General features: G+C 38.4%; 1 protein-coding gene across 1 annotated transcript in view; it reads right to left on the minus strand.

Annotated features, from left to right (window-relative positions):
• Positions 1 to 23,257, minus strand: part of DLGAP5 (DLG associated protein 5) — a 43,442-nt gene that overhangs the window by 11,431 nt on the left and 8,754 nt on the right. The window contains exons 4-13 of the mRNA XM_069464966.1: positions 21,483 to 21,545; positions 19,643 to 19,727; positions 19,424 to 19,546; positions 18,064 to 18,134; positions 16,238 to 16,512; positions 15,352 to 15,479; positions 14,858 to 14,984; positions 12,880 to 12,965; positions 11,653 to 11,813; positions 1,990 to 2,082 (exon numbers count right to left, since the gene is read on the minus strand). Coding sequence (XP_069321067.1) covers positions 1,990 to 2,082; positions 11,653 to 11,813; positions 12,880 to 12,965; positions 14,858 to 14,984; positions 15,352 to 15,479; positions 16,238 to 16,512; positions 18,064 to 18,134; positions 19,424 to 19,546; positions 19,643 to 19,727; positions 21,483 to 21,545 — 1,212 coding nt within the window. The remainder of the gene's footprint in view (positions 1 to 1,989; positions 2,083 to 11,652; positions 11,814 to 12,879; positions 12,966 to 14,857; positions 14,985 to 15,351; positions 15,480 to 16,237; positions 16,513 to 18,063; positions 18,135 to 19,423; positions 19,547 to 19,642; positions 19,728 to 21,482; positions 21,546 to 23,257) is intronic.

Consider the following 23,257-nt stretch of genomic DNA (forward strand, 5'->3'; position numbering starts at 1 on the left):
TTTATAATTAAATATCTAATAATTTCAGCAATTAGTGGATTAATAATCTTGATTACAACTGTTCTAGAGGCATAGAGAAGGGTAAAACTGAATTGCAATGACTTGGAGAGATAAATGGGAACCAAAAGAGTAAAGACAGAGTATAAACAACTTTTTCAGAAAACTTGTCTGTGATGAGAACAGAGGGGTACAAATAATTAGAGGGACATATAAACACCACGAGTTGGTTTGTTCTAATGTAAACATAGATAAAGCACTTAAACATGTCTAAAAACTGAGGGAAGAAGAGGGGGCAAGAGAGAAAACAGTGAACTGATAGAATGAGAGATTAGTGAGTAAGAGGTAGGAGGGAGTGGTTTCAAAGTACAGGTAAAAGATTAGCTTTATTTTATTTGTTCGATAATCTTAACAGCAGCCTATAAAATACGGTAGCGGGAGAGAGACACCTGGTGATAACAGGCAAAATTACAAGTCTCTTTATAGTATAGCAATTATCTGTATCAGTGATATTAATATTTTCAAGACTACTCAATAAAAAAGTACACTTTAATAATAGAGTAGCATCCTTCATTATTTAGTAGATTTGAAATTCGTTCAATCAACTTAGTTACTGTCCTCAGGGTCCTTGTCATGAGACTTCATTAGTGAAATAATTTCATAATAAGGTTCTTTTTAATATTTTAATGCCTTAAATTCCTAAAATCAGATTAATTTGGATTACATAGTATAAAAAAGTACCAATCTAGACAACCTGAGTTTATAATCATAGGCGTTTTTCTAAAATCATCAAGAAAAACTGACAATGCTCACTTTGAGAAGTGTCCACCTAACCCAAATATTTTGAGTTCAAAATATTACTAGTAAGAGAAAAAAAATGATCAGAAGTAGGTAAGAATGCAGTTTATCATGTTAACAAAGCAAATTTTATAGGGAAAAATAGTAAGAAATTTTACAAAATAAAGTACTGTATAGAGAAAAAGACAGGTATTCTAAAGAGCCATTCCTCTTCTTTTCTATTTAAAAAATTCTCTCATTCTGAAATCTATCACACCAAAAAACATATAAAGCAGAGAGAGTGCAGAGCTTGCTGGTTAAGAACATGGATTCTGGAACGAGAAAGTCTGGCCTGAAACCCAGCTCCACCTTGGACAAGTGATTTAATCCTTCTGAGCCTCAGATTCCTCAACCATAAAATGGGGATAACATCACACATCTCATAGGATTGTTGTAAGGAGTAAATGAGTTATTAATAATACATGTAAAGTACATGGATTACTATTTAGTACATAACAAGCATTATATAAATTATCTATTACTATTATTACAACAAAATCTAAGTACAGTTTAAAGAATAAAACCAACATTCATGTACCCACTATCTGGTAACTGAGAAGACCTTTAGGTACCCCATTTCAATCACAGCCTCTACTTTCTTCTCTCCAGAAATAAGCACCGTAAATTTGTATTGATTATTTCTTTACTATTTCTTCAAAGGCAATCAGGAGGCCGGGCGTGGTGGCTCACGCCTGTAATCCTAGCACTCTGGGAGGCCGAGGTGGGCAGATCGTTTGAGCTCAGGAGTTCGAGACCAGCCTGAGCAAGAGCGAGACCCCATCTCTACTAAAAATAGAAAGAAATTATATGGACAGCTAAATATATATATATAAAAAAAATTAGCCGGGCATGGTGGTGCATGCCTGTAGTCCCAGCTACTTGGGAGGCTGAGACAGGAGGATCGCTTGAGCTCAGGAGTTTGAGGTTGCTGTGAGCTAGGCTGACGCCACGGCACTCACTCTAGCCTGGGCAACAGAGTGAGACTCTGTCTCAAAAAAAAAAAAAAAAAAAGACAATCAGGATATTGTAATATATGGAACTTACTTCATAAAATGATAAGAAATCTGAAGCTAAATATTTTTAAAACTTAAAAACAAAAATCATTGAGTAGAAGAATCTGTATTAGAAGTTTGGATATAAAACCCACAAACTTACCCGGAAGACTTTTTTGCTTGAATAATTATTGTTTTGCCACCCAGATTCCTCAAGTTTGGTCAGATTGTTGAATTTCTGGTTTACATTTTCTATCTGTTAATACAAAACCCACAAGTTTATCCCATTAATGCTAACCATATTAAAGTTACAAACTAATGAATTGAGGCTTCAAAAAAAATTGACAACAGTGACTCTGAACTGGTGAGTTACTAAAATCAGACCGAGTCATTCTCAATTTAATGCTCAAATCAAGAATTTTTATGGTAAAATTGTTGTTACTTTTGGTATTAAAAACCTCCAAAATCTACATAAAGGATGTCATGTATGAATAATTCTCCTCAATTATTTTGATTGCTAAAAATGGTAGGAAAGATATCCTAAATGTTTTTGTTTCTTAAATTATACAATGTGAACACTTTTTTAAAAAATAATTTATTCATTCCCCTGGTTACTTCTAAGTTTTGGCAGTTATGAATAAAGCTGCTATAAACATTCATGTGAAGGGGACATAAATTTTCAACTTATTTGGATAAATGACAAGGAGTGCCATTGCTGGATTGCATGGTAGGAGTATGTTTAGTTTTACAGGAAACTGCCAAACTGTCTTCCAAACTAGATGTAACATTTTGCATTCCCACCAGCAAGGAATGAGAGGTTCTGTTGCCTTATATTCTCACTCAACATTTGGTGTTGCCAGTATTTTGGATTTTCACCATTCTGACAGGCGTAAGTAGTATCTCATTGTTGTTTTATTTTGCAACTCCCTAATGACAACCATGCTGAGCATTTTTTCCTGTGTTTATTCACCATCTGAATATCTTCTTTGCTGATGCTTCTGTTTAGGTCTATTGACCACTACCACCCCTTTTTATTTCTTGAGACAGGGTCTTACTCTGTTGCCTAGACTGGAGCACCGTGGTGTCATCATAGCTCACTGCAACCTCAAATTCCTGGGCTCAAGTGATCCTCCTGCCTCAGCCTCCCAAGTAACTAGGACTACAGGCACATGTCACCACATCCAGCTAATTTTTAAATTTTTTTTGTAGAGACAGGGTCTTGCTATGTTACCTAGGCTAGTCTTAAACTCCAGGGCTCAAGTGATTTTCCTGCCTAGGCCTCCTAAAGTGCTGGGATTATAGGTGTGAGCCACTGTGCATGGCCTTTATTTTTTTGAGATAGGATCTCACTATGTTATCCAGATTGGTCTCAACCTCTTGGGCTCCAGCTATCCTCCCACCTCAGCTACCCCAGTAGCTAGGACTACTGTGCCTGGCCTTTTGGCCTGTTTTTTTCATTGGGTGGTACATTTTCATATTGCTAAGTTTCTTTCTTGTGTGGTTTTTTTTTTTTTTTTTTTTTGGATACAGAGTCTCGCTCTGTCACCTGGGTTAGAGTGCAGTGGCTCATCATAGCTCACTGCAACTTCAAACTCCTGGGCTCAAGTGATTCTCTTGCCTCAGTCTCACAAATAGGTGTGGCTATAGGAATGCACCACTGTGCCTGGTTAATTTTTCTATTTTTTATAGAGACGGGGTCTCACTCTTGCTCAGGCTGGTCTCTATCATATCACTGAGTTTTAAAAGTTCTTTGTGTAGATACTCAATACTGGCAAAAAAATAAATAAATAAAAGTTCTTTGTGTATTTTGGATAACAGGTTTTTGTTAGAAATGCCTTTTGCAAATATTTTCTCCCAGTCTGTGGCTTGTGTTCTCATTTTCTTGACACAATCTCATTTTAAAAGATTCAAGTAGATGAATTCCAGGGGGGCTTCCAGATGGCTAAGAGGCATCTGGTACTCCTCTCCCTCCACAAAGAAGAATCAAAATGGAAAGTAGATAATCACACTCTGAAAAGATCACCTAAGATAGAATGCTGGAATTCAAGAGAGAAGTGACAGGAAACACCTAAGGTAAGGAAGGAGAGGAAAATGAGGCAGCTTGCTTTCCAGGGATCAGCTAGGAGCCTAGAGAGGATCCTCAAAGTGGGGTGGTGGGGGAAGGAGTGAGCAACCCCCAGCAGTCCACATTCCCACCGAGGACTCCTGCAACGCTAGCCATGGGAGCCATGGGAGAGTCCCTCAACCCATGTGGGCCCTGAAACTAACATAGAGAATGTGCAATAGCATCGCTCCAGTGAGGAAGCTCATGTTGGATCCCACACCCCCTCCCCCAAGTCCCAAGCAGCTACAGCAAGGTGCCATGTTGAGAGCCCACCCCTACCAGACTACATCCTGCCCTGAAGCCCAACAGCCCCTGCATCTCCACATTCCCGGAGCCCCACTGACATCCCATACCTGCAGCTGGCTGCTTCTGCTGTCTGCTGCCACCAGGGTAGAAGCACAAGCCATTGGCAGCAACCTCACTGACCCAATAGCAGAGCTGCCACATTTAAAAGTACTCTAAGGAACAGCTACCCCCGCTTATAAGTGCCATCTGGGACTGAAGCACACACTCCCCAGCTGTCTGTTTAAGGCAGTTGCCATTAAAAGCAACCCCACCCTCCCTAGTAGCAGGGGCACAGTGCAGCTGCTGTCATCCCCATCATAGCATTCTACCGGAGACCTGGGGATCACATTGCCCTCGCTTACCACAGCCAGCACTGGCATGCATCACTAGGGGTTCCTGAGGACAGGCCTGCCCAGTCCAGCTCCAACACGCTCCCTCCCCCAGTGCCAGAGCATGCTGTCTAGTGGCTTGGGGATTGCCCTGCCCCATCCACCACTGTTGGCACTCGAGCACACCTCCTGAGGGCCTGAGGATGGGTCCACTCAACCTGCCGCTACCACCACAGCGGGCACTCATAAGGACTGACCCGCTCAGTTTGTAACAGCCACTGCCAACACCAGTGCAGACTGCTTGGGAGCCAAAGAATTGTCCCACCACTACTATAGTTATCACCCATACCATGTCTGCTGCCCAGGGTCCAGAAGACCCACTCACATACCTGGCCCACCACTGTCTCTGCCAGCACCCAAGTAAGTGCCTGGAGGCCCAAGAATTGGCCTGCCTAGATCCACAGACAACGGTTCCAGTGTACACCACTCAGAAGCCAAAGGACAGCAATGCTCGGCCCTGATACCACTAAAACCAGTGGGGAGCAAGGACAGACCCACCTGATGTCTCGGTCTCCAGCAAAACTTCACCAGACCCTCCACTAACAACCACACACCACTGATGCTGTTTATAGCCAAATATATATATATATATTTATTTGTTTATAGCCAAAGAAATCATGAGAAGACTATAACTACTGCACGTACCCAGAATAAAAGCCAGAGTGCTCTACTAAACCAATAACATAGCTACATCTTCAGGAAAAAGTCCTCCCATATGAAGGCAAATTCAAGAAATGGGAAGAAGTAACTGTCAAACCAGAGGCACAGATATTAACATAAGGACACAAGAAACTTGAAAATTCAAGAAAATGTCACATGTCCAAAGGAACACAATAATTCTCTAGCAATAGATTACAATGAAAAAGGAATTTATGAAATTCTCCCCCCCCAAATTCAAAATAATAATATTAAAGAAGCTCAGTGAGATATCAGAGAACTCAGAAAACAACACAAAGAAATCAGAAAGGCCAGGCGTGGTGGCTCACGCCTGTAATCCTAGCACTCTGGGAGGCCGAGGTGGGCGGATCGTTTGAGCTCAGGAGTTCGAGACCAGCCTGAGCAAGAGCAAGACCCCACCTCTACTAAAAATAGAAAGACATTATATGGACAGCTAAAAATATATATAGAAAAAATTAGCCGGGCATGGTGGCGCATGCCTGTAGTCCCAGCTACTCGGGAGGCTGAGACAGGAGGATCGCTTGAGTTCAGGAGTTTGAGGTTGCTGTGAGCTAGGCTGACGCCACGGCACTCACTCTAGCCTGGGCAACAGAGTGAGACTCTGTCTCAAAAAAAAAAGAGAAATCAGAAATTCAGGACGTGAATGAGAAATTTACCAAAGGGATAGATACCATAAAAATAACCAAATAAATTCTGGAACTGAAGATTCACTGACTGAAATACAAAATACATTCCAAAGCTTCAACAATAAACTAAATCAAGCAGAAGAAAAAATTTCAGAACCTGAAGACAGGTCTTTATATTATTTATTTATTTATTTATTATAAACAAAGCGTGCTTTAGTTTATTCAGACAGAACACTGTGCTGCAGTTTAAAAGAAGCAAACAAACAGCAACAAACTACTGATATGCACAATACCATTGATGAATCGCAACATTATGTTTTGTGAAAGAAATCAGACATCAGACTCCAATGGCATGATTCCATGTATGCAGAGGTCAGGAATGGTGATGCCAATCTCTGTTTATTAAACCAGAACTGCCACTGCCAGTGAGGAGGGGTGCAGACGGGAGAAGCTGGGGGGTTTCCTGGGGAAAGTGTGCCATACCTCGAATGGGGTCTTGCATCAGTGGTGTCCCCATTTATTAAAACTCAATAAGGCTTAAGATCACGCATTTTGCCACATGTAACTTTTACCTCAATTAAAAAACAAATACTGGAGGCAAATTTGCAATTTGCTCACAGAGTTGTCAAAGTTAATTTGGTATGGTGGGAGCATGGATACTCTATTTTCTTTTTATGGATTTTGACTTTTTCAAAAAACCCCACAAAACCCAAGAAAGGGGAAGGAGTCTTCATCCTACCGAGTGGCTGGCCCTGGCAGGAGTGTCCTGGCCACTTCAAGGTCACTTCTGATCCAGAAAAGAACATCCATGGCTGGGCCTAGCACCCTGGGCCCTCCCCACAGCCACCTCACACATCTAGCAGCTGGATCCACTCATGCAAGGAAGACAAGAGGTCCTTATTTTGAAATCTACATCTGTCTTCCTCCTCTGAGGCCTGGTGTCCCCTGCCCAGGCCCCATGGTCCTGCAGCAAACTTGCCCACTTTGGGTCTCTCCCCACATCCTGGGAGCTCTGGCTGACGGCCAGCAGGGGGCTGATGCCCCAGGACGGACCCCAGGAGCCAGCGGCAGATCTAAGCTCAGCAGATGGGCCCCAAATGCCCTGGGGATGCAAAGGGAAACTGGGGCAGGTGGGGACAGAAGACAGGTCTTTAGAAATAACCCACTCAGACAAAAATAAAGAAAAAAGAATAAACAAAGCCTATGGGAAACAACAAAGTGACCAAATATGCAAATCATCAAGGTCCCAGAAGACAAAGAGAAAACACAAGGGATAGAAAAGCTATTTACCAAAATAATAGCTGAAAACTTCCTAAGTCTAGCAAGAGATTTAGACATCTAGATGCAGGAAGCTTGGAGATTCTCAAAATGACGTAATCAAAAAGGCTGCCTCCATGGCACATTATAGTCAAACTGTCAACAAAGGACAGAATTCTAAAAACAGCAACAGAAAAGCACCTAAACCCCTATAAATGAACCCCCTTCAGATTAAAAGCAGATTTCTCAGCAGAAACCTTACAGACAAGGAGAAAACGGGATGATATAGTCAAAGTGCTAAAAGAAAATAATTATCAGCCAAGGATATTATACCCAGCAAAGTTGGCCTTCATTAATGAAGGAGAAATAAATTCTTTCCCTGACAAGTAAAAGCTGAGAGAATTCATCACCGCTAGACTAGCCCTACAAGAAATGCTGAAGAGAGTCCTATATGTGGAAGCAAAAGGATGATACCTTCAATCATGCAAATACACAATAATGTAAAAATGCACTGGAGGAGCACACACAGACATGAGGAAGAACTTAAATGTTACCACTACCGCCAAAAAACCACCACACCGTTATGATAAACGATAAGAGAGAAAGTAAAGAACAAAGGATCTACAAAACAATCAGAAATCAATTAATAAAATGACAGGAATAAGCCCTCCCACATCAATAATAACTTCAATATAAACAGATTAAACGATAAACGATAAGAGAGAAAGTAAAGAACAAAGGATCTACAAAACAATCAGAAATCAATTAATAAAATGACAGGAATAAGCCCTCCCACATCAATAATAACTTCAATGTAAACAGATTAAACTTTCTACTTAAAAGATATACACTGGCTAAATGGATAAAAAAACATGACCCAGCTACATGTTGGTGAAGAGAACATCATCTCACTTATAAAGACAAATATAGACACAATGTAAAGGCATGGAAAATGATATTCCATGCAAAAGGAAATCAAAAATGGGCAGGAGTAGCTATACTTATATCAGATAAAACAGACTTTAAGTCAAAAACAGTAAAAACAGACAAAAAAGGTCATCATGTAATGAAAAAGGGATCAATTCAGCAAGAAAATAAAACAATTCTAAACATGTATGCACTCAACACCAGAGCACCCAGATATATAAAAAATATTAGAACTAAAGGGAGAGAGAGACTCCAATACAATATTTGGGGACTTCATCACCACACTCTCAGCATTAGACAGATCATCTAAACATAAAATTAACAAAGAAACATTGGATTTAAACTGCACATTAAACCAAATAGACCTACCAGACATTTATAAAACATTTCATCAACAGCTACAAAATACACATTCTTCTTATCACAGGGAGCATTCTCTAGGACAGACCATATGTCAAAACAAGCCTCAATAAATTTTAGAAATTGAAATCATGGTTGGGTGTGGTGGCTCATATCTGTAATCCTAGCACTCTGGGAGGCCAAGACGGGAGGACTGCTTGAGGCCAGGAGTTCAAGACCAGCCTGAGCAAGAGTGAGACCTCAGACCTCGTCTCTACTAAAAATAGAAAAAATTAGCCAGTGTGGTGGCATGTGCCTGTAGTCCCAGCTACTTGGGAAGCTGAAGGCAGAAGGATAGCTTGGGCCCAGGAGTTTAAGGTTATAGTGAGCTATGATCATACCACTGCACTCCAGCCTAGGCAACAAGAGACCCTGTCTCGGCTGGGCGCGGTGGCTCACGCCTGTAATCCTAGCACTCTGGGAGGCCGAGGCGGGTGGATCGCTCGAGGTCAGGAGTTCGAGACCAGCCTGAGTGAGACCCCGTCTCTACTAAAAATAGAAAGACATTATATGGACAACTAAAAATCTATATAGAAAAAATTAGCCGGGCATGGTGGCGCATGCCTGTAGTCCCAGCTACTCGGGAGGCTGAGGCAGGAGGATCGCTTGAGCCCAGGAGTTTGAGGTTGCTGTGAGCTAGGCTGACGCCACGGCACTCACTCTAGCCTGGGCAACAAAGTGAGACTCTGTCTCAACAAAAAAAAAAAAAAAAAAAGAGACCCTGTCTCTAAAAACAAAAGAAAATAATGGCACTAAAAAAATTAATTGGTCACTATTGAAGGGTGCTAGTGAACCAACTCATTATGAAAACTGGTAAATATACACAAAAACTGGTCATTAAGGTATGCTTACTTTATTATGACTACATAAATACTATTCACATCTGGATGATATAATTACTGAGATTATGCTTCCTTCCTCACAACTTGTTCTCTAGACTTAATAATTGTTTTGCTTTTTGTTTGCTCAATTTCTTATGTATCTATCATCAGTTCACCTCCAAACCATACAAGTTAAGTTAAATCTCCTCTTAGTACGATTAAAAAACAAATTCTATTCAGTTCCGTTTCCCAGAGCCCTGGGCCTCCTGCTCCAATCTGAACTAATGCTTCCCAAGCTTGCTGCACTGCAACCACCTTAGATGACTCCTTCACTTGCTATCAGCCACAATTCCCTTAGTCCTTCCTGGGGATGGATCCCGTCCTCTCTTCTTTTCTTGGCTTACTCTCTCATTTGTGTGAGGTAACAATCTCAGTTTCTTAAAAGAGGGTTAATGGGAGGATGTAAACTTTGAGACCTTGTGTGTCTGAACATGCCTTTCTGCCCTCACACTTGATTGGGTGGATATAGAACTCTAGGTTAGAGGGAAGGTATTGTCCCTCAGAATATTCAGGGCACTGTTCTCCTAGCTCTTCAAAATGCTGTTGAGAAATCCAAGGCTACTCTCTTATATGAAATTTCTCCTTCTGGGTGCCTCTAGACTTCTTTCTTTATCCCAACAGTTGTACCTCTATTAATACATTTAATGATATAGGTTGATGTGAGTCTACTCTTATTTATAGTGCTAGGCAGTCAATGGGCTCCCTCAATCTAGAATTCATACCCTACAGTTCTGAAAAAAAATTGTAAACTATTTCATTAATCATTTGCTCCCTACTATTTTTTTTTCTTGAATTCCTGCTATTTGGATATTATACTTCCTGGACTGGCCCACTTAATTTTCTTATCTAGTCTCTCCTATTTTACATCTCTCTTTGCTCTACTTAATGACAGATTTCCTTAATTTTGTATTCTAGTTTTCTATTGCATCTTACATTTCTGCTCTCATATTTTTATACTTCAAAGAACTATTTTTGTGGTTCTCTGAATGTTCTTTTTTAAAATCTATTCTCATTTGACAGATGAAATGTCTGGTCTCTTTCAGAATATTATAGTAATAATTGAGTTTAAAAGTTCTTTTCTCCTTGTATTACTCCCATTTACTGTATCAAAACAGTATTCTTACTAGATGTTTGGTTTGACCTCTTTAAGTTTTGAAATTTCTTTAAATGTCTATTGTCGCCTGTGATTCTTGAAATTTTATTTTATTTATTATTTTTATTTAGACAGAGTCTTGCTTTGTTGCCGGGCTAGAGTGAGTGCAGTGGCATCAGCCTAGCTCACAGCAACCTCAAACTCCTGGGCTCAAGCAATCCTCCTGCCTCAACCTCCTGAGTAGCTGGGACTACAGGCACTTGCCACCATGCCTGGCTTATTTTTTCTTTCTATTTTAGTTGCTTAGCTAATTTTTTCTCTTTTTAATAGAGACAGGGTCTCGTTCTTGCTCAGGCTGGTCTCAAACTCCTGACCTCAAGTGATCCTCCTGCCTCGGCCTCCCAGAGTGCTAGGATTACAGGTGTGAGCCATCACACCTGGCCTGAAATGGTATTTTATATGCTTTTTTTCTAAAATGAACTAAAATAGCTAAAATATGTCATCTTCCCCCATATCTTCACTCTCATAGTGATTTCCTTTATCATAGTACTTGTTATATTAGATTAGAATTTAATGTTATATCTCAGTCACTAATCAAACTACAAACTCCACTGGGATAGGAAATGTACCTTTTTATCAACTCCTAATACAAAGCCTGTCACACAATAGGAACTCAATAACTGCTAGTTGAACTGAACTACTATACATTAGATTGACTCATTTCCCTTATGACGAATTACTATACACCATTCAAGAATTGAATATAATCTCAGTTTCCAACCCATATAGAAATTATCCTGACAACATAGGGGAGAACAGGACATCGAATCACAAAATCATAAAATTTATCAATCATAAAATTTAGTTAGTGTTTACAGTTTATAAAAGTGCTTTGTAGCCAAGTCTGGTGGCCTGCACCTGTAGTCCCAGCTACTAGGGAGGCTGAGGTGGGAGGACTGCTTAAGCCCAGGAGTTCAAGGCTGCAGTGAGCTATGATTGCATCACTGCACTCCAGCCTGGGCAACAGAGCAAGACATTGTCTCTTTAAGAAAATAAATAAATAGAAGGCTTCCTAATAGCTCATTTAATATTCTAGGTACCTAAGCAGCTACCATTATCCCATTTTACTACTGTTACACTGTTTCCAGAAAGAAAAAAAAATATATTTGAAATACTTAACCACATACCTGAAAACTAATCATATCCCAAAATCCATCCAGATCTGTACAGGTAGTTTCCTTTTCACCTCGTTTATATTCACAATCATTCACTAGTCCTTCAAATTGTTTGAACCTTTCCTTCATAAGGAGTCTTGTTTGACCAACTGCTGTGCGAATAAGGTCTTTAGCTAAAGGAAATAAGAGGTTTTTTGAAGTTAAAGGACAAAACAGGACCTTTACTGCAAGCCAGGCAACTGGTAAGACTTCATCCCAAATATCTTTATGGAGTCAAATTCTTCAAGCAAAACAAATAATATCTACCACAAAAGTTTGTCATACAAATACTGCGTATTAACTATTTGCTTCAATTCCTGATCTAAATTTGCAATATTCACTCTCATACATATTGCACACAAACAGCATTCTACTTCTCCTTGTATTCAACCTCAAACAACTCATTGCACGTAAGTATCTAAGAAGGACTTCACACTGACAGCACAAAAACAATTTTTTCTGAACAGCGTGCCCAGATAAGATTAAGGAACTTTTCAGAAAATCTTTTACATATCGATTTAAGTAATTTTCATTCACAAAATATTTTTGTATAAACAATACCAGATATTTACATCACACACAGAGTCATATAAAAAATTAATAGATGTCTAAGTTAAAGGAATAACAGTCAATATTCTAATTACTTATATAGTTTAAGTCATATACAATTTTAGCACAGAGATATTAGGGAACCGATGTTGAGATATGAAAAATTCTTGCTATTTTGAATAATAATGAAACTATAAAGTTGGATAACACTAGATATTTATGTTTTAGATAAACATAGCCATATTAAAGGAAACAAAGCTGGCTGGGTGTGGTGACTCACGCCTGTAATCCTAGCACACTGGGAGGCTGAGCTGGGAGGATCGCTCGAGGTCAGGAGTTCGAGACCAGCCTGAGCAAGAGCAAAACCCCGCCTCTACTAAAAAATAGAAAGAAATTAACCGGACAACTAAAAATATGTATAAAAATTTAGCCGGGCATGGTGGCGCATGCCTGTAGTCCCAGCTACTTGGGAGGCTGAGGCAGTAGGATTGCTTGAGCCCAAGAGTTTGAGGTTGCTGTGAGTTAGACTGACGCCACGGCACTCTAGCTCGGGGAACAGAGTGAGACTCTGTCTCAAAAAAAAAAAAAAAAAAAGAAAGAAAGAAACAAACAAACAAACAAAGCTAAACATTGAAAAATATGTTTCCTCACCATCATCTGGAATGTCCAATTCAAGCTTCTTGTCCCACTCAAGGCAATGTGAAGTTAATTTTGCAGTTTCTGACTGGAGGATATTTCTAAAATTATGGACATACATTTCAGTTTTACAAGCATTTCTCATACTAGTATCTAAGTATTAGCATTATGACATTATGACACATAATATTTGGAAGTTATAAAAGGCAGGCACAATATTAATTTTCCAGAGTTGATGTTAAATTGTTTCATGAACTGTGATTTATTAAAATCCATAAATACAAGTTGATACCATGTGTACGCCCATCCTTTGACATCTAAAACTTATGTGGATAGATGATACTAAGAACCCACATTTCTAGTTTGTTCCGCTCTCAGTTTTTAGAGGATGTTAAGAGTCAGACATTCCTTAGCATGCATTAGATTCTCTGTTATTGTCCATGAAACTAAGGCCAACCCAACTGTCAAGAGTAAGTTGAAGCTAAAGACTGTTAAATCTGATTACAGTGATAGAACCTCACAGATTCTAATTATTAGGGTTTGCTTGTCTAAAGGCAGTGGTTCTCAACTAGGGTCAATTTTGCCCCTCCAAGGGACATCTGGTGATGTCCAGCGATATTTCTGTTTGTCATGACTGGAGGAGAGCTGTTGGCTGGGGATGCTACAAAACATCCTACCATGTACAGGATGGACCCCCACAACAAGAAGTATACAATCTTAAATGTCAACGAGGCTAAGGTTGGGAAATCCAGGACTAAGGAAAGTTTGTTTCTATATAAAAAACATCCTAGCATGGGGAGAAATTGGAACCCTTGTACACTGTTAGTAAGAATGTAAAATGGTACAGCTGCTAGAGAAAACATTATGGCAGCTCCTCAAGAAATTTAAAACAGAAGTACCATATAATCCAGAAATTCAACTTCTGGGTATATATCCAAAAGAACTGAGAGCAGGGTCAAAAAGAGATATTTGCACACCCATGTTCATAGCTATTAATAGCTAAAACATGGAAACAAGCCAAGAGTCATTGACAGACGAATGGATAAGCAAAATGGGGTGTGTGTGTGTGTGTGTGTGTGTGTGTATGTATGTATATGTATCCTTAAAAAGGAAGGAAATTCTGACATGTTCTACAACACGGATGAAGCTTAAGGATATTATGCTAAGTGAAATAAGCCAGTCATAAAAAGACAAATACTGTATGATTCTACTTATTATGAGATAGCATATTCAAAATCATAGAGGCAGAAAGTAGAATGTGTTTGCCAGGGGCAAGAAAAGAATGGGAAGTTATGGTTTAGTGGGTATAGAGTTTCAGTTTTACAGATGAAATGAGCTTGAAGCCAGGAGTTTGAGACCAGCCTCAGCAAGAGCAAGACCCTGTCTCCACTAAAAGTAGAAAAATTAGCTGGGCATGGTGGTATGCGCCTATAGTCCAAGCTACTTAGGAGGAGGATTACTTAAGCATAGGAGTTGGAGGTTGCAATGAGCTATGATGATGCCACTGTACTCTAGCCAAGGCAACAGTGCGAGACCTTGTCTCTAAAAAAAAAAAAAAAAAAAAAAGTAAAAGTGAAAATCACCTAAAGTTAGTTTCTCCCTAACTCACCTGCTATATTAAGGCTAAAAATATTTTGATTTAGGCTGCATGTGACAGCTCACACCTGTAATCCCAGCACTTTGGGAAGCTGAGGAGGGAGGATCATTTGAGCCTAGGAGTTCAAGACCACGCTGTGCAACAGAGCCAGATCCTGTCTCTATAAAATATTTTAAAAATTAGCAGGGCATGGTGGCACATGCCTGTTATCCTAGTTACTTGGGAGGCTGAGCTGGAAGGATCACTTGAGTGCCAGGAGTTCCAGGTTGTAGTGGGCTATGATCGTGCTACTGCATTCTAGCCTGGGCAACAGAGCAAGACCCCTAATTTTGAATTTCGGTTTTAAATGTCTAGACATCGATAAAAAATTCTTATACTAAAAACAAGCAGACAAACCTGAAATATGGCACATCATGTTGTGGCTGAGATATCTGTCCTTCATTTATTTCAAGTGATGAGACCTCTTTTATCGGAAGGCCATTTGAATTTTTAGTAGTAGCTTCACTATGATGTAAGACATGTTCTATAAAGAAAATATTACACATAAATTTCAAAGCAGCAGTTCCTAAAATGACATCCCACATGCAAAAACACATTTTTTAAATCCTTCGATGTTTTCAATGTTGAATTTAAAAATTTTATTTCTGCCTCAAGTATTTCACTCATATTTCCTCTAAAGTGGCTGTCAATATTTTTAATTTCTTCCAATTTACATTTATTGCCGCTCTCTTCTTAGTCTGTATTCTTCATTCCAATTCTATATTTACCCAAGCTTTCCTATCTTTTCTAACCATGAGGTCACATCCCTGAACTATATGGTGAAAAAGAGATCTAAAGAAATCTGAGAATAATCCAGAAAAGTAAGTAAAAATTTAATTGAAATACTCTACCTTCATTCCAAACTGTTAGAGAACTCAAAGGACTTTGCAATTTATTTGAATCTTGCTGTACTGTCTTGGTAGAGTAAATTTTACATTTTAGTGCCAACATTTCTTTTGTTGCTTCTTGAGTCTTATCACTAAAAACAATAGCAAAAACATACTTCATGAAACATGAACTCCATATATCTAATTGAGGGGTTTCAACATTGTGTTGCTTTTTATTAACCAGGGATAAAATAGAAACATCTCTAATTTTTAAAAATATATTTTTATTTGGCAAGGGGGGAATTTTAAACACCTATAGTGTGAACATCCATCTTTACTAATTAATTATAATGAGATTCAAAGATTTTAAAGATCTCTTAATGGTACATAAGCACTTAATCGTCTTGGATACTGCTGAATAGTTTCTAGTATATTTGCTGTCAGGAGGTATTTACAAAATGTCCTTGCCTTTTCTTTTAAAGAGTCCAACTGATTTCCCCCTCATTTTGCAAGTTAATAATTTTTGTCTTTAGAGGTAGTTTTTCTAAAGTACTACTCAGCCAGAAAAAAAAAAAAAAAAAAAAAGAGAAGGGGGAAAAAAGCCATATCTGAACTACAGTATTATAGCAATTTTCTTCTTTTGAAAAATTTGTATCATAATTAAGTCACTTATTAAAAGCAAAACCCACAAATTATACAGTAAAAATAACAATGCATAGAAAATACTAAAAATGTCAAATCTATTATTGTAGCCTTCTGAAGAGCTTTTTTAAAAGAACAAATTTTCATGATTTCTAATTAACATAGTTGACTAAGTAATAACTTTTAAAAAGCACAGGCCAAATTTAAGAAAGGCATTTGTTACCCATTTTAGCAAGGGACTTATTATTAATTAAGATTATATTCTTACTCTTCTGTTTTCAAAGGGGTCCAGTTGTAACTGGGTGTCAAGAAAGCATTGGCACTTCTGGGAGTCATGGGTGTTACTTGATAGGTCTTCAGACCATCCAGTGGCTGAAACATAAAATCTTTAGGTGCAAAGGAATTCTTCCCTTTCATTTTTGCAGTATTTGCCTTAGGTAAGTTTTCCATTTTTGATGAGATTCCATCTGGATCTATTCCATTTGTCATACTAGTTTGTGAATCCAAAGTATTTTCTTCACTATCACTTTTACAAGAAATACCCTAGGATGTAAGGAAACACAGTAGAGTAAGAATGTATCTCTTCTATGGATACATTCAACCAAGTTTTACAGGCCTGATAATGTGACAATTGAAATATATGTCCGCTGTACATAATTTGAGAGACAGAAACACTAAATTAAATGTATAAATGGAATCAGAAGACCAGCTACATTAAACCATTGCTGTGATCTGGGAACAGAGAACCAATTCTTATTAAAAGACTAAATAACACCACTTAGGCATTACAACAAATTAAAATATAAGAAAATTAACATGAAAAAATGTATTCGACAAATACATACCTTTTTACTTAAATTATGCTGATAATTATAATGGTTTGAGAATTAGAAATCTAATGTTTATCGAATGATTACTATTGTTAAGAACCAAATCCTTTTGTTAAATAACCTTAGATTATAAATAACCCTATCACAAGAGCAGTATTTTTCAGTGTGACATAGAAAGATTAATCACATAAAATACAAAGCAGATTTCTTCAAGTTGATTTAATTGTCACTTAGTATTTAAACATATTAATAATTTTTAGAGTTTCTAAGTGTCTGATTTTTAATGAGATATGAAATCAAACCAGAGTATTTCAATCCGTACTACAAGAGTTTGAGTGGTAACACCATCCCTGAGGCCAGCATGACAGTGAAAGTAAAAACTAGTGATAATCCTTAAAATGAAAATAAATCTCAAGGGAGGAGCTATGAGGTCCAGCTGCTTTATCTGTAAAGAGTCACTTTATGTTGTCTTCCTTGGAGGATCTGTGTTTCATTTTTATTAAGAATTTACTTAATCTTTGGCATACTTTTTTTTAAGGTTAAGGAATTATACCATGGATTATAAACCAAGGGGCTGGGTCCTCAAAGGGTGCCTCTTTTTTGAAGACCTTATTAAAAACCATGCTAGGCTGGGGGCAGTGGCTCTTGTCTGTAATCCTAGTACTCTGGGAGGCTGAGGCAGGAGGATTGCTTGAGCTCAGGTCAGGGGTTGGGGACCAGCCTGAGCAAAAGGGAGACCCCCATCTCTACTAAAAACAAAAACAAAACAACCTATGCTAGATGCTGGCAGAAACGTTAGCTTATTTAGTTCTTAAAACTACTCTATGTAGGTATTCCATGTTAGCAATAGAAATATAAACTTATAAATTATATAATTTGCCTAAGATTATGCAGCTAATTGGAAGCAGAAACAATATTCAAACCCAGGCTTAATTGAGTCCAAAGTCAATGCATTTCACCCTACAAAATCCTATCTCTTAGCTAATTCCCATATAAAGGTTTCTCTCAGCTGTGTTTTTATTTTTCTCTATCTTCTGTTAACCAAATTATGCTTTTTCTACCTATAAGGCTGGGAGAATAGGATACTTGAAAAACAGCAATAACACCACAGTAAATCCTTGTGATGCTTTCTTACGGTTCAAAAGGTTTAAATAAACATGTAGGTTAACCTCTTGAAGCAGTTCTGCATGCTTCATTTCAACTTTATGAAAGGAACAATGAGATTTTCAAAGCATCTAGAAATAAACAGATGTTTATACTCTACCTTGTCAGGTTTTCTCTCTATCGTTTTGGCAGGTCTTCCTTTATTTGGTGCCTTTCTTTCTGGTTCATTATCTAAATAAAAATGAAATAAGATATCCATTTTGATTAAATAGAACACTGCATTAAAAGTACTAATTTTAAAAGGCTGGGCATAGTGGCTCATGCCTGTAATCCTGGCACTTTGGGAGGCTGCGGTGGGAGGATTGCTTGAGCCCCGGAGTTCAAGACCAGCCTGAGCAACATAGCGAGACTCTGTCTCTACAAAAAAGAGAAAAATTAGCTGGGTGTGATGGCATGTGCCTGTAGTCCCAGCTACTAGGAAGGCTGAGGCAAGAGGACTGCTTGAGTCCGGGGATCTGAGGCTGAGGCTGCAGTGAGCTATGATTGTACCACTGCACTCCAGCCAGGGCAACAGAATGAGACCCTGTCTCAAAAAATAAAGTACTAGGTCATTTGGGAAAGGAAAAGGCGGCAATAAGAATGTAAGTCTTGACGGATTTTTATGAGTAAAAGCCGTATTATAAAGTATGCTAAAAACAAATGAAATTTTCTGACAAGTATAAACCAAACAAAACAAAAGTGTTTTACCCTTTTCATCTGAGTACCAAATACAGATTATCTCTTACCCAAAATGCTTGGGACAGAGGTGTTTTGGATTCTAGATTTTGGAATATTTGTATTATACTTAACAGTTCAGCATCTCTAATCCAGATATCTAAAATCTAAAATGCTCCAACGAGTGAGCATGACCTTTGAGCATAATGTTGGCACTCCAGATTTTGGAACATTTTGGATTTTCAATTTTTGGATTAGGGATGCTCAACCTGTACATGTTTATTATAGACAATTAGGAAAATACAGAAAAGCACAGAGAAGGGTAACAACAACAAATCATCTAAGATTCCATTACTCAGTTAACACTTTAGAGTATGTTTTTAAGTTTTTTCCTATGTCCTCATATTCACATACTACTAATATTTTTTAGAATTGTGATCCTACTGTTCAGAGTTTGACTTGTTTTTCTTTGCCACTTAATATATCATGAACCATGTCATTAAGTGTTCTTTTATAACATTGTTCTTCATGGCTACATTGTATTCCACCAAATGAATGAACTGTGACTTACTTGAGCCATTGATTTTTCACTTTGAAGCACTGCTTCCATGTTCATGTGCTTCAGTGTTTGGGCACCCACTGTGTGCTGACTGGATTCAGGGCACAGAACCTGTCTTTAGGAATTAGAATCTTCCATTCCCTCCTCTCGTACTCAAAGAAGTACATGATGATTTTAAACATTGAACACAAAAACCTCAAGGACCAAAACATTCTTGTTAAGTCACTGATCAAGAAACTGTTCTTACCATTAGTAGCTCTTGAGACCGGCTTTCTTGCTGTGGTAGATGAGACTGTTCCAGCAATCTGCTTTGCTACTTGAGTAGCTGATCGAGTCATTCTCACCGACGTGGGCACCACAGGCTGTACAACTGTGGAAAAAAAATAATCAAATCAAACGTTCTTTATAATTTTTAAATTCTTGCGGTGGTAGCATCAGAGTTTATAATAATTGCTAATATTCCTACCTTTTTTCTCTTTGTCCAACACTTTCTTTTCAGAAGTTTGTCTTTGCCCAGGTCGTATTGCTTGAACATCATTCCCATTATTGATCTATTTAAGAGATTAGGTGCTATGTAATTGTGTAATGAATCAAATCATCACATTTTTAATCTGTAAATTGACTCCTCATCTGAAATCTGACAATTGTAAATGACTCAACACAAAATCTACTTCTCCAAGTAAAATGAGATGAAGAAAAAGCTTTCCACTATATAAATTTCCTTACATCCTTTAGAATCTTAGAATTTAGAAATGTTCATAATCTAAGCTATTTACAGCTGATGACACTTTGGGAGGCTGAGGATTACTTGAGGCCAGGAGTTTGAACCAGGCAGAACAAAAGCGAGATCCTGTCTCTACAAAAAATAAAAAAATTAGCCAGACATGGTGACATGCACCTGTAGTCCCAGCTACTACAGGAGGATGCTTAAAGCCCAGGAGTTCGAGGCTGCAGTGAGCTATGATCATGCCACTGCACTCCAGCCTGGATGATGGAGTAAGACCTTGTCTCTTTAAAAAAAAAAAAAAAAAAACTGACTATAACCTTCTGAGGGTCCTTAAACACAACAGGCAAGATTTCACTTCAAAACCTTTTAATTTTGCCTAGAAAATGTTTGTCCTAGATAGAAAGCTCTTTCCTGGCTGGGTGCGGTGGCTCATGCCTGTAATCCTAGCACTCTGGGAGGCAGAGGCGGGTGGATCGTTAGAGCTCAGGAGTTCGAGACCAGCCTGAGCAAGAGTGAGACCCCGTCTCTACTAAAAAAATAGAAAGAAATTAGCTGAACTCCTCAAAATATATAGAAAAAATTAGCTGGGCATGGTGGCACATGCCTGTAATCCCAGCTACTCAGGAGGCTGAAGCAGAAGGATTGCTTGAGCCCAGGAATTTGAGGTTGCTGTGAGCTAGGCTGACACCACGGCACTCTAGCCCAGGCAACAGAGTGAGACTTTGTCTAAAAAAAAAAAAAAAAAAAAAAAAAAGAAAGAAAGCTCTTTCCCATGGTTCCCTCCTCTACTTCCTTAAAGACTTCACTCAAAATGCCACCATCTCAGTGAGGCCCTCCTCGACCGCCCCCAATCAAAATTCTATCCCACATCTATTAAATAATACTCCCCATCTCCTTTCTTTTTTTTTTTTTATCTCCCCTATAATACTTATGACCATCTGACATACTATGTATTTATTTTTTTACTGCCTGTCTTACATGTAAGTTTCATGAAGACAGTGAATTTTGTTTTATTCACTACTGTATCCAAGAGCCTAGAACAGTCGCAGGAAGACGGTAGTGATGCAAAATCTATATGCATCATGAAACTTAGCTTCCTCAACTGATAAAAAGGCATACTATTTCCTCCTTGCCTATTGCACTTTCTTTTGGAAATCCTCCTAATACCTATTACGGTATTTTGAAGGCCCGTAAGTTTGTAATACCCACCCTTTGTGCTTTCCACCCCATCTGCATTTTATGCAGGTTACTTGGAATGCATAATAGGAGTCCAGCAAAACACCTGATCTTAGCCAAAAGGCTGAGAAGCGATAGGAGCACAGTAAACAACAAAGAGTGTGACACAAAGATAAAGTTTGCTGTGAATCTCATATGGGATGTTTGGGCAAAGAATATTTTAAGTGAAAATTTCCATAGCATCTATGTCATCAAACCAATGACAATGATTTTGGTAACTGTTAACTAAATTAATCATTATGTTTGAATCTGATATTAGATTAAAAATGAATTTACTTCCTCTGGGGAAAAAGTACAATTTGTCATTTTAGTAATATTAATAATTACCTACTATCAACTATACCTTAGTCTGTTCCATCTGGTCTTTGGCCTTTGACCTTGTAATCCGTACAGAAGACGAAATAGCCTTAAAACAGTCAAAAGAAGTAAAAAAAAAAAAAAATGAATCAGCAAAAGTTTACTCCCACGTTTTACTATGAAATAAAGTTCCCATTTTACAGTTAAATTTTATCCCTAATTATTTATGGCAAAAAGATACTTGGCTAATTTAAATTCCTATTTCTTCTGGTTCTGGCTTGATTTAAATTAAGTTTAAGAGCTTCAAAACTAGGCAGGGCGCTATGGCTCACGCCTGTAATCCTAGCACTCTGGGAGGCTGAGGTGGGAGGATCGCTTGAGGTCAGGAGTTCGAGACCAGCCTGAGCAAGAGTGAGACCTCGTCTCTACTAAAAATAGAAAGAAATGACTGGACAGCTAAAAATATATGTAGAAAAAAATTAGCCAGGCATGGTGGCACATGCCTGTAGTCCCAGCTACTTGGGAGGCTGAGGCAGAAGGATTGCTTGAGCCCAGGAATCTGAGGTTGCTGTGAGCTAGGCTGACGCCACGGCATTCTAGCCCAGGCAACAGAGCGAGATTATGTCTCAAAAAAAAAAAAAAAAGAGCTTCAAAACTTACTCATATTTCTCAGTGAGGACGAGAAAGAAGAAATTAAGAGTATTAAGACCTTTTGTTTTCTGTTTATAAAAAAATATCTTATAGCTTATTTTCCTAGTTTTAACAATTTGCTTTCAAATTTCATGATTATGCACTTATCTACCTTCAATAAGAAAATGGAGACTGGATCACAAAATGTGGAAAAAATCTAGCAAGAGAAGGATTAAAAAGTGATAAGATTTACTAACTTTGTAAAGTTCCTCAAGAAGCATAATCACAGACTTCTCTAGATTAGAAGCTATTTTCTCCTCCAAATCTCAGTGAAAACCTAGCACTAAAGAAACTAGGCTTTCTAGTTTTTTACACCCTAGAGTGTGTATAAAAAGCAAAATTCAGCAATAAGTATTGTCTAAATACGAAAAAAAAAAAAACAATTATGGGCCAGGCATGGTGGCTCACGCCTGTAATCTTAGCACTCTGGGAGGCTAAGGCCAGAGGATAACTTGAGGTGAGGAGCTCGAGACCAGCCTGAGCAAGAGCAAGACCCTGTCTCTACTAGAAATAGAAAAATTAGCCGGGCATCATGGCATGTGCCTATAGTCCTGCTACTTGGGAGGCTGAGGCAGGAGAATCTCTTGAGCCCAGGAGTTTGAGGTTGCTGTGAGCTAAGGCTGACACCCCAGCACTCTACTCAGGACAACAGAGTAAGACTCTACCTCAAAAAAAAAAAAAAAAAAAAAAAAAAAATTATGGTGAATCTTGTTATTTAACAAATCACATTGACATACCTTTTCTTCCCCCTACGTACATTTTATAAATACTTGTTTACAGTTTAGACCAATGATTAGCACCCTACATGTTCTTGAAAAGCCAGCTTATATCTAACCCTTTCCAAGAGTTTCTCTTTGTTGTTCAGGTATGTCAATGACTCGGGAAGGGGTGGTGGGGAAGGGAGGGATATACACCTACATGATGGTGCAACGCGCACTACCTGGGGAACAGACACGCCTGGAGCTCTGACTTGGGGGGAAAGGCGGTACATGGGCAACGTATGTAACCTGCAATTCTGTATCCTCCATAACAATAAGATGAAATAAAAAAAAAAAAAAAAAAGAAACAATCTCTCTCTCCTCTAATATATATAAAATATATTTATCTATATCTTCTCACCTTGCATCGAAT

The sequence above is a fragment of the Eulemur rufifrons genome, chromosome 2 (genome assembly GCF_041146395.1).
Source record: "Eulemur rufifrons isolate Redbay chromosome 2, OSU_ERuf_1, whole genome shotgun sequence".
Taxonomy (NCBI): Eukaryota; Metazoa; Chordata; class Mammalia; order Primates; family Lemuridae; genus Eulemur; species Eulemur rufifrons.